Source organism: Bactrocera latifrons, unplaced genomic scaffold (assembly GCF_001853355.1).
Source record: "Bactrocera latifrons isolate USDA-ARS-PBARC rearing strain unplaced genomic scaffold, ASM185335v1 scaffold_249, whole genome shotgun sequence".
NCBI classification, from domain to species: Eukaryota; Metazoa; Arthropoda; class Insecta; order Diptera; family Tephritidae; genus Bactrocera; species Bactrocera latifrons.
Window position 1 is genome coordinate 262,104 of NW_017536063.1, and position 12,616 is coordinate 274,719.

At 34.6% G+C, this 12,616-nt stretch overlaps 2 protein-coding genes across 3 annotated transcripts in view; one reads left to right on the forward strand and one right to left on the reverse strand.

Annotated features, from left to right (window-relative positions):
• Positions 1 to 1,502: 1,502 nt before the first annotated feature.
• LOC108969316 (cytochrome P450 4p1-like) lies at positions 1,503 to 5,966 on the reverse strand. Its single transcript, XM_018933950.1, has 8 exons — positions 5,768 to 5,966; positions 5,481 to 5,681; positions 5,243 to 5,324; positions 2,838 to 2,938; positions 2,440 to 2,704; positions 2,154 to 2,377; positions 1,766 to 2,080; positions 1,503 to 1,698 (listed from the first exon to the last, which is right to left on the reverse strand). Exons 1-8 carry the CDS (start codon positions 5,964 to 5,966, stop codon positions 1,532 to 1,534), a joined length of 1,554 nt encoding a protein of 517 aa, XP_018789495.1. The 3' UTR covers positions 1,503 to 1,531.
• A 1,226-nt stretch (positions 5,967 to 7,192) lies between these two features.
• Positions 7,193 to 12,616, forward strand: part of LOC108969334 (probable beta-hexosaminidase fdl) — a 54,858-nt gene continuing 49,434 nt past the window's right edge. Inside the window, exon 1 of one of the 2 annotated variants that reach the window (XM_018933978.1) lies at positions 7,193 to 7,662. Coding sequence is in view for 1 of the 2 variants with exons in the window: in XM_018933977.1 (XP_018789522.1) it covers positions 12,408 to 12,433 (26 nt within the window). In the remaining variant the exon portion in view is untranslated. Of the gene's footprint in view, positions 7,663 to 12,051; positions 12,434 to 12,616 lie in introns of those variants that run through there. The other variant, XM_018933977.1, reaches the window with a different exon arrangement.

The following is a 12,616-nucleotide window of genomic DNA, read 5'->3' on the forward strand; positions in this document are numbered from 1 at the left end:
ACGCCTTCAAGAGATCCATTACGAAACATTGCCACAAAAATCTCCTTACTCCACAGTCCCCTCTCTCAACCACCTCATGCTTTCGAAGAAACATCAGTGCAAAAAGTTTTATCTGTGCAACCTCCGAAACATAGTCAAGAAACTCTCGCCTGATAGTTACGATTTTTTTCATAAATTAGGCCCTACAGTCGCATAGAGGATGTTCTAGCTCTTGGTAGACTTGCCTTCCGCAAAAAATCCAAATTGGGGTTTACCTCCAACGAGACTCAGCCAACATTTATTCATAACAGCGATTAAATATGTATGTATATACAAGTAGTCAGAGGCATACAAGTTCCCTCTTTTCTGGAGTCTAAATGTGAAGTGGTACCTGGTCTAGCAAGCTCGCATTGCTTCACAGTCACCAGGAATACCACTATGTCCTGGAACCCCTTGCAGGTTTATCGTGAAATAGGATGTTAGAACCACTAAGAGAACAAGGTATTCTTTTACTATCTTTGACGGAACCCGAAAAGTGATTTAAAACCCCTTGTCAGAAAAAGATTGTTATCTGATTTGGATTTATCCGTAAAGATGCTTATCCCTGGATTCCTGTTCACCTCGGCAATATTGGGGACTGAATTTCTCTAACCCCTAGGTAAACTTTAAATATCTCGGGAACTGACGATCTTGAACAGTAATTATTAGATAATTCGAAGGAAGGGTTCTATAAAAATATGTATAGTACACCTTGATGCAAAAGCTCAAACAATGATCAAATTTTGGTACAGAGTGCTTGATCGAAAAAAAAATTGTGTCCGGTTTGCGAAGATCCCGCTATTGCTTTTCCCTTGTACTTTAGATCTCAAACCAAGCACCTACTTCAGAAATACTACGAATATCCTGCCCAACCTCACTGCTGGCAGTCATAACTTCGAAGTTGTAGATAGTTTCGTCTACCTTGGAACCAGCATTACAATCAACAACAATGTCAAACTCGAAATCAAAAACAGAATAACTCCTGCAAAAGGAGCTAATTCGAACTGAGTAGACAAAGGAGAGTAAAGTTCTCTCTTGACGAACAAAGACCAAACTCTACAAGTCACTCATCATCCCCGTCCTGCAATATGGTGCAGAGGCATGGACGATAACAACAGCTGATGATTCGGAGTTACGAGTTTTCGAAAGAAAGGTTGTGCGGAAGATTTATGGTCCTTTGCGCATTGGCAACGGTGAATACCGCAGCCGATAAAAGAATGACCTAAGCGAGATATACGACAACACTAACATAGTTCAACGAATTAAGAGACAGCAGCTTCATTGGCTAGGCCAAGTCATCCGAATGGTTGAAAACACTCCAGGAAAATGGCTGCACTTGGAATCTCCAATTGACGCCGAACGGTGAAAAGGAAGAACGACTGGCGCGCTGTTATAAATACGGCTATAACCGCGTAAGCGATATCAATGGCATTAAAGAAGAATAAATTAACAATACTAAGTTATTTTCAAATATTGTATTTTTTTATCGTCCATTCATATGTTCTAAGATGGTTTAGGAACTTGATCTCTTCTGCAGTTTCACTTTGATCGCATTTGGTGTCCTTAAAATAATGCCAGTTTCAAACCGCAAATCTTTTGGATCCATTAAAGGAAAAATTTTAAACTTCTTCAAGATATAAACCAGCAAAGTTTTTATCTCCAACATTGCAAATTTTTGACCTGAAAAAATTTAAATCTCAGTATAGTACTTGATGTGATATCATCGCATAAACCACACTAAACACACCAATGCAATTTCGTTGACCGGCGCTAAAGGGTATATAGGCGTAAGGATGCCTGCCCTCTGAGTTTTTCGGTGTAAAACGTGTTGGGTCGAACTTATCTGGTTCCGGAAAATACTTGGGATCACGTTGTATATCAAAAATGTGTATGGAGATTTGTGTGTCTGCGGGCAAGAAGACATTATTGGCCAGACTGGTATCGCGCATTACCTTGCGCATTATGCCCGGCACTGAAGGATAGAGACGTAAAGTCTCCTTAATAAAACACTCCAGGTACTTCAGTTTGCCAAGATCATTAACATCAAGCTTATGTAAATCATCTGCGTGTGAGAGATATAGAAAGCATATCCATATACGTGTACATATATCTGAGCTATGTAATGCCTAACAAACCTTCTATGTGCTCGACTAACTCTTGATGGCACAACTGCTGCATTTCTGGGTACAGCGAGAGGTTCATCAGTGCAAATATCAGCGCCATCGAAGTGGTGTCGAAGCCCTCGAACATAAACGTATCCACTTCCTCACAAATACCCGCATGATCAATGAGTCCATCACGTTCAGCATGCAAAAGTGTGTCCAACATGGCGTAGCGCTTCTTTTTAGTAAAGCCGAAGCTATATTGAATTAACAGTTATAAAAAAAAATAAATAAATAAAAGGAAAAAGCGCAAACTTACTCTTCATCATTTGCCTCTTTAACCGGACTTTGCTCCAATTTTGCGGCGAACAACTGTCGACGTTTGTGTATGATATTGCTGGAGAAACCATGCACGGTTTCCAGATGTTTCATCATTTTAGGTGCCATAAAAATATCATATATAGTATCGATCATATAGAAGGGATTACTGATACGCAAAATAAAGGCTTCCTCAATCATTTTAAAACTCGCGCGATATTCTTGGTCATCGAGTTGTTCATCCAGTTTAACGCCCAAAGCGGCCTCTGTGCGTGTAAAGAAGTGTTCAGAGTACAAAAAGAAAAAAATTATATTTGGTCTTTAATATTTGTTAGATCTTTCAGACTCACAAGTGGAAACTATGTATAGTATATGCCTATAAATAGTATACTCACTAACCACAAACGTTATTCAAAGTAAATTTTGGTATAATTTCGTTTACGGTGACCGAATTGCTATCTATGGCCTCCAGTTGGTCCACGAATTTTTGGCTTTCCTCTCTAAACGATATTCACCAGTTAATGATTGAGTTTTCATGAGTTAAACAAATAATATCAAACAATTATAATTATTATTGTATATACAATTTAATGCTGGTTTATTACAAATATTAATATTTTTTTTATAATCTTTTCGAAATCACAAAAACCCATTTTGAACCATTTAAAAAAAGGTGTATACAAAAAGTAGCTCGATCTATGGATGTCACACGATTTAACACACACAACAACTTATGGATCGATTTGCGAATCGCAACAAAGTCGGTCTATTTCTTAAGCGGTGATTAAAAGTTGTCCACAAAGTGAAACGAATTCGGACGTGGACGAATCACGATGAGCTGATGAAAGAGAAAATTTTGCTTTCTGTTAAGTGAAATTGGCAGTGAATTATTTACTATGAACTGCTCCCCTATGGCCTAACTCCGGGTTCGCGATTACCGGCAACAATTCGGTGGTCTGAAAGAAGTACTTGCTCAGCTTTAGCAAATGAGAGTAGAATTGTGTTCCATCAAGTGAATGCCAGGCCATACATATCAAAAGTGGATTTTCAAAAGCTCTGGGACCTTAACTGGCGTGTTTTGATGCATCTAGCTTATATCCCGGACCCGAGGCCATGTGATTACTACCTGTTGCCGTCTATGACGTATGGCTTTGCTAGTAAAAATTGGCCTCAAGAGAAGCTTTTCTATTTGGCTATTCAAGTTTTTGGCCAATAGGGAGATATGTAGTTTCTCAAAATGGTATCGAGTTATCGAGAAAAATTGGTGCATATTTGATCTTAACCGGTTCATACTAACTATACTCTTCACTATATGGATTTCCTTGTCTAGACGTTATGTCATAAAAAGCATAAAAGAACTTGCAGATATAATTGTTGGACGGTATAACTGTAATAACTCATTATAACGGGTGAACCAAGTAGAGGTACTTTTTTACAGCTTTCTTTTACAGATCACGCGCGATTCGTGTCAAGTTGTCGTGTTGTTATTATTTTTTTTCAGTATTGTTTGGCATTTCATTATGGAAAGACTTACGCCTGGTACAACTTCGTTATGAAAAATCACGTTCTCTAAAGAATGTGTTTCGCGCACTTCACTCAATTTATGGTCAACAAAATCGGCCAACTGAGCGTTTTATTCGCAATATCATCATCCATCTTGATACTCAGCATTCATTATTGGATAATATTATCAGTGAAGAAAATATAGCAGTAGTAGCTGAGAGTGTACATACACGAAGACCCTTGAGAGTCGATTCGACGCCGTTCGCTGCATCTCGGACTGACGTATGGAAGGAGTTGGCGCATTTTGCGTCGAGATCTTAAATTGAAATATTATAAATTAAATTAAACACAAGAACAGAAGATGTCCAACCTTCCCAAGAGATATTGCTTCGCTCTGTGGACTCTTTAAATGTTCCAAGAAGATCGGATATATTCGAGCCAAATTTTGTTCAGCGATGAGATCCATTTCGGTCTCAATAGGTAAATATACAAACAAACGGCGTTTGGAAAAGAGATCAACATGAAGAGATTCAAGAGCTGCCATTTCATAAAAAAAAAGGTTGGTTATGGTTTGCGAGCAGGTGGAATTATTCATATTTCTTTAAAAATGATGCCAATGAGAACGTAACCGTCAATGGCAACCGTTATGGCGCCACGATAACCGCCCTTTTGATACCTGAAATTTAAGCTCGTGATCTCGCCGACATTTTTTTCCAACAAGATGGCGCCACTTCCCACACATCGCTTCAATCAATGGATTTATTGAGAGAACACTTCGGTGAGCAGATAATTTCACGTTTTGTGCCGGTCGATTGGCCATCAAGATCGTGGGATAATACACCGTTATGCTTTTTCCTGTGGGGATATGTAAAGTCTAAATCCCGCTTTGATTCAGGCCTTGCAGCAAAGTATCACTCGGGTTATTCACTAGTTACCAGTCGAAATGGCCGAACGGATCATCATCTGAGATGTAGCCGCGCATTCGAGAGAGATAATCTTAAAAAATAAATGCCAAAGAATGTTCTTTGGAATGATAATAAACATTCTCCATTAAATTTGAAGTTTCTGTGATTTTTCTTTAAAATAAAGTAAGGCGTCTCGAAATGTAACACCCTTTGCAAGGTCTATTGTATAGTCATATTTACTGAATTATAATTACTTTATCTTTAACTGGAGAAAGAATATTAGGACTCATTTTACTTTATCACTAATTAATGATTATAATTATTGTTTTATGTATTTATAAGTAGATAATGATTATAATATATAACTGTTTTATGGACTTGTTAGTAATCACTTACTTGAAAACCTCCACAAACTGTCCAAGTATATTAAAATGAAAGGCGGGTGTTAGCATTTTTCTGCGCGTATGCCATTTTTTATCTAAAAAAATATTTTTTTGCGATAAAGTTTAGAATTTTTTTTATAAAAGCACAGGTAATGGATAAATATTATAATTAAAATTTACAATTTCATCATACAAAGGTTTTTTTTTATCATTATAAATACACCACTTTCAAGTAATTACATTCAAATTACCTGTTGATGTTAATAGACCCGTGTGCAGGAAGGGTTCGAGGAAATAGTATGCAATACCTTTCGTAATCAGATTCTTATCATTCAGCAATAATTCCGCATCTTCGGCGGTAATCACATTGTAGAAAGTCGTAAATAAATTGTATTCCACATAGCTTTTGCGTAGAGTGGCCGCGGAGATGCGACTGCTATCGAAGAGTACAACTGGAATTTAGTAGATTATTACTTATTATTGTTATCTATTGTTCATAGCATATACATATGGGTGTATGTGTGTATTGTATTCTAACCATTATCAGCGCCAAAACAATCGAAAACATTTGCGAATATTGTCTCTGCCTTCGCCTGCGGTACAATATGCTCCAACGGTGTGCCGTCAACGGTCTTCAAGCGCTTGGCAAAAAACGCCATTACACAATAATCCCGATTTAGCTTGTATAACCAGGCGGCAAGAAAAGCCAAAGCGACGATGAATACGTAGAGCCACATTGCACAAACTCCACAATTATCTTACTGGGCATATGTAGGTATCTATGTATATATGTATTTATATACGAGCGCAAGTATGTATTACGAGCTCGCAAGCAAAGCTTCGGAGTTTGGCTTCAATTAAATCTTTTCTTTTTTTAAGGAGAGTACCAATTTTGTTTAACTATGCACCAGAGCGATCAAAACATAACTGAGCTTTTAGTTTTAGAAGCTTTGCGGAATTGCATGAATTTTGAGATAATTCGTAACAGTATGTACATCTGTGTGTTTGTATGTCTGTTTGTACATTTTTATGTGCATTCGTTTGTATAATATATTACAGGTAATAAAAGCTGGCGTGTGTATACTATGAGCGAATGGGGTGGCTGGATGCGATTGCTCTATTTGAATATTGGATGAGTTATGACTGACAGTTGGATATGAAGGCAGGTACTATGTATGTAAATATTACAAGCATTGATATACATACGTACATACATATGCAAAATTACCTTTATTTCTGTTTATTTTTATTTATTTCAATGTAGTAAAAAAGAGAACTACTTTTTATGCCTATGCTTATAATGTTTGTAATGCCCAAAAGGAAAAAAATGAGAAAAGCTGGGTATGGAAAGGCAGTTCGTGAAATCATTCGTTTAATTTTTATGTTATTTAATATATTTGCTGCTTTATCCATAATTTCGTTCACACCCTTTATGTACAAGTTCTAAAACTAATTTTATTCTAAGTTAAAATCTTAGTGCGCTTTAGTAATTGACTTTAAGCTGAATTTTTCTTTGGTTCTTTTGGTTTCTTGGCAGTTTTTTTCGAGTGTAAGGTTCCAAAAAAACATTTAAAACTTAAATAATAAATACTCTTAATTTTTAGTGATTTGTTGAAATTATTTTTTTCAGAAATAAGTATTTTTACATATATATAATATGATTTCTATTTCTTAAAAAAAAAAATCAAAAGCATTTCTATAACATTATATATTACCTCCTGAGCCAAAACCTATTTCACCAAACAAAAAAAAACATTTAACCATTAAATTTCTATTCCCACTATTTTTCAACCACCCCAAAAAGTTGTTGTGCGCTCAGTTTCACTTTTAAAAAAGTGGCAGCACCCGACGCAGCGGCAATGCAGCCGTCATTTCATTCAAAACAATAACAAGAATTGCGAACACAAAGCAAACTGTCAAATTGTCGAAATATCAAACTCCCGACCATAGAATCTGAAATAGTTGCTGTAAAGCAAAACTGAATTGCGGTGTCTGTTGGAATTTTTGTAATAGTTAGTGTTTAAGTAGTTTGACAAAGAAGTGAAATAAATGTTTTAATTTATATAAAACTGAAAATGCATGCTTCCATTAATATGTGAATTGGTGCTGAGCTTGCAAGTGTTTTAGATGCTGTGTATTGTGTATTCTACGTTTGTCGCGAGTATCTACTCCGGTGTGTTGATTTGTTAAATGTTGGCGTTCCTATGCGGATTTTGTAAGAAGTGTGTAAAGATTGCATTTGCAGCAATTTAAGAATTTACAATGTACTAAGTTTTGAAAATCAGGCAAACGAAATAGAAAATCCTCGCAACCATTATTTATAAAGGTAAAATAAAAACGGGAAGTCCAGCAGCGGAGAGTGCCTTTAAAGTGTGAGATTTTAGGATATGAAAAACGTCTTCTGATTGCCTGCCTCAAATTGACTCCATTAAGGTGAATATACAAAATTGAATATACAAAATGCTTATATGCATGCGAAACCTTATTAATTTTTGTTTCACGTCCGTAACTGAGAGAAGTGTGAGGAATGGAATATTTTTTGAAGATGCATAGATGTAAAAATATGTATGCGGTGAAAGATAAGCTAGTTTCTTGTTAATTAATGTTGTATAAGCACAAGTCTACAATTAATTTTGCAGTTGTTAGGTATTACATATAAATTAATGGTACAAGTGAAGCAGTAGATGACATTAAATACATACAAAATATTGAATTGGTATGTAGTTAGTTACCTACTTCGACAGAGAAAATGAAATTAATAAATTTATAATGTTCAAAAATTCGAATAAGTATATACATTGAAACAGTTACTCCGTAACATCGAGATAATTAGCAAACTTTAAAGTTTGAATAGTAATTGATTTATGTATTTTTGATTTTGTAATTGCTAACTAAGTTATGCATGCCGGGTCCTACTATTAGTATAAATCATTTTAACACATAGCATATTCTAAATAATCGTTTGCTGATAATGTGTCAAGGGCTTTGACTTCATTATTAATCACTAGATTACAACGTGACTTTTCGCTTAGAATTTTCCATATAAATATATGTAAATATGTACATATGTACATGCATATATAGGGAATGTGTATATATAATATAGTAGCATATATAAATGTCTTTCTTTAATAAAGTGCGAAATTTATTATGTTAAAGCCTACAAAAACAAAAAACAAAAAAAAAAAACAGGGGTTCATGCGTTCAAGTGCTGGGGATTATTTCCTATAGTTTTGCAGATAGTATATTATTTTAAGATGTTTTAGACAGTACAAATACATAAGTATATCTTCGAATGACGCTGAACTCTTGAGAAGCGTTTAAATTATTAGTGAATTTTTTGCTTAAAAAAAACTGGGCAAAGGTGTTTGAGTGAGTACGGCCGGCGATAAGCTCTTTGGTTTTTCTTTAATTTTTTTGAAATAGCTTTATTTTTGTTTAAAATAATTTTTGTCCCTAATTCCTTCTATGTTCTGAATACTATTATACACGCATACTATTAGGGAATTAAAAAACTTGAAAACCATTTGCAAATGTGATATGCCAAAGGAATCGGAATTAGCATAAATAAAAATTATTGAATCCCAAATTTATTTTGTATGCGAGCGGACTTAATAATTAACAATTATCAATTATTATTCACTTTAGAAATGTCGCGTGTTTGGTTATTTTGTTATTCATCAGCAATTCTGATGTATTCCCTATACACACCTGTAAAAAAATACACCAAAACATTGTAAAAATAGCCAACAAGCGAAAAAGCAGAAAAGAAAGAATAATAAAAATCTTTAATATATGTACAGACACACCAATATACAAAGCGAATGCTGATTACACTTGAAATACTTACTGCATAAATAATAGTGTAGATTATAATTTGAACAACCCTGTATATCCAAATCAAGAAACAAAAAAAGTAAACAAGTATTTACTGAGTTTTTGGTTTTGTCTTTGCCTTTATTTACCTCTTCTGCTTTTTTCATACATACATATTGTATGTAGTTCATTCAACCCAACCGCAGCGGAATGCTAATAAAGTTGACCGCTTAGATAATAACATTGCGGCTTTATAGTATCTAATCGCTCATAAAAAAATTCTCACAGGCAACAAAAAAATTTGGGGTCTGTCCGTTTAACGCCAATTGAAGCGAATTGTATTTATTTATCACAAATGTCTGTATATGATTAATCATTCCGTGTGATTTAATTACTCTAAATAAATATGTTTAATCGTTCTGTTTGTTCGATAGTAGATTGTACCAACATGAAGTGTTGATTGCTATTCGCTCAATTTGCTTAATATTTTGTGGTTTTATTCTACTTAATTACTTATTTTAATAAAACAATATAGTAGTTGTCTATTTTCTTATATACATATGTATATTATTTGTGTGTGTTAGTAGGTCATTGGTTCAGTTGTTCTGTTGAGCGAAATTAGAAAAAATGCTTCTACACGTGCCATTTTATCTCACACATTTAAAATAGCAATATTTATGCACAACTGCATGCTTTGCTATTCATATCGATATACTTTGGCACATATACCCTACACGAACAAAGGAGTTAAAAAGTATAGCAAATGATATAAACATTTATTATACTTCTTGTTCATATTTTAGTATGTTTAGCAATCTTTAAATATTTATAAGCTACAAATACGTATTATTAATATTTCTGCAACAAATAAATGCAATTTATTCGTTCATGTTTACAATATGTGATCATATTGCTAACGGCATACTTGCATAAATTGTTCCAGCTAAGCTTTTATGTATTTCTTGGAATTTTGTTGCAATGTCTCTATTGAAAATTGCAAATTTAAATGTGAAAACAATTCAAGGGAAATTAGTTATCATCCGGAATGAAAAGAGATTTAACAAATGCTCTAAATTTAAATATTTTTAAATGTGAACAAGTTGAGCTTAAGGCAAAAGGAGCAATTAAAATCTGCTAAGATTTTTCACTCACGATTGAATTTGTTTATTGTTTTGATTTTATTTTATGTAACAAAAATAATAAGTAATGCTTACAAAAGTAATTAGTAATTCTGATAAACATTTTTTAATGCACAATTCATGTTTTTTTTTTAATTTTTTGTTTACATGTTGATGATTTTGTGTGATTTACAATCTACTCATATTCAGTTTTCTCTAAAAAAAACAAATTTTTATTGACTGGAATGTTTGAAAAATATGTACAAAACAAGCAAAACAGCTGATATTGTCATTATGAGCTAAAATATTTTATGTAATTGTTGTTGTTGGGCTATTGACATAACCTTTCCCAAGGTTTGTTTCATAACTGCAAGTAGCTGCAAGCTACAAGTAAAAAACGGAAAACCAAACAAAAAATTATAGTTATTTGCTAGTTATTTCATTAGCTAAAACCAACAAGTAGCTAAAACCAATACCTCTTTCTGCTTTTACTCCATGTTGCTATTTTTTAGGCTAAGAGACGTGTTTCCCGCAGAAACTTGGCTAGCTAGTGATACGTAACAGCCAAGAAACAAACCTTCAATTGAATTATGTTAGGGTTTGCAAATATTAAGTTGTTGAGAGTTGTCAAATTATGAAATTTTTATTTATAAAGCCGAAAAATTTCAATTCCAATGCCAGACAGTGAAGTAGAAATTATAGTTCAACTGCATGTTTACATGCTATATATACACAAAATAATCTCTTCATTTTGGAGATATCGAACTGAAGTTTTGCATAAGGTTGATTTCGACATAAAAAGCTGCTTTCCCCGTGAAATCCCCGTTATCGGACCACTATAAGATATAGCTGACCGATCAAAATCCAATCCTTGAATTTTTTTGTTTTTTTCTTGTTCGGATATCTTCACGAAATTTGTCATCCATTATCATCGAATAAAATGCCACAATCTACGAACATATTAGTCAGTTGAGAGCTTTAAATCTTATAGCAGCATAAATTAGGTTGTAACGCTTGGAAAGTTATGAAAGGCATGTATAAATTTGAGGTATTTTTTTATTTCAATTGCAATATGTACGCATGTACGGTATAGAACTCCATCGGTTATGTGCTCGCTTTCTTGCTAATCTATTTTCATCAGCTACCCACTTTCGCTCCCCACACAAAGATACATACTGACATACATAATTATGTACTAATTGATCTTTTGCTTCACATGCTTTGTGCTTTTGTTTTTCATTTCAGTCGATATTCATTTCTTCCTTCACAATATATCTTTTACTTTTCAATTGCAAATTTATTAATCCATATTTTTCTTTGTTCAGTTATTTTTAAATTGTGCCAGTTTGACGCCCATACAAACGTATGACTTGTACATACATACATACATACATACATACATACATACATACATGTATATATATATATATACAATGCATGTGCGTGTATGTAGCTTTCTGCCTTGGTGTGTAGTGATTATACGATGGATTGCAACGACGCAACATTTAAGCCCACTTGTCCGCACTAGCTTTCCGACGTATGTATGTACATACATCTCTATGTATATTTGCGTGTACATATGTTTCGAATGTATATAAATGCACATGTATATGATACGTATATGAAAATGTATGAAAAACATGCCGGCAGCCGTACGTTCGGGGATTTATTAGCGCCAACAACAGCTGTCGCCGTTGTGACCAACATTGTGAGCGCGGCCGCTCACCTTAGTCAAACGTATTTATTTGCCCACCCCAGACGGCGTTGTGTGGCGGCGTTTGTGAGCGGCTGCTGCAATGACGACACTGTCGCTGTTGGTGTCTACAGCAGCGGCAGCGCCAAAGTTAGCATCGCGTCAGCTGTGTCCGTTCACTTTGCGCCACTTTAGCACTGAGGTCTTGCGGCCATTGGTGGCACTAATAGAGTCGGCCGCTTTAGTGCCGCATCATTTTGCCAACGTTTCAGTTCAGTTGTAATTAACGTGCGAATCCAATTGGTAGTGATTGTCGTTGTAACTACTTCCTCAACAATGGCACTTCGTAGTAGATTTGCTAGTGTATTGATAGCTCATTGCTGAGCCGACCGCATGCATTCATCTTCTGTCGTGTTTGAGTTATTGTGGTGCTGCATGACGTCGCTAAATTTCAGCTAACTCGGGTTCGATTGTTCGTTGCTTTATTTGTGTGTGTGTGCTGTTTTTTGGGGAGCGCTTGCGAATTTTTCGGCGAATACCGGCAAGAATTGATGAGAAAAATGCTGTTGGCGCGAAGGTAGGCGGAAAATATACAGTTTCCCTTTGCAGGTTTTTTGTAATTGTGAGTTGAAACAGGTGATCAATTTGTGGAAAATGTGGAAATAAAAAAAAATATGTATATTATTTTTTGTGTATATTTTTTGAAAAAAAATAGAAATATAATTAAAAAAAAAAAGAAAAATATTTTTCAAGCCTAATT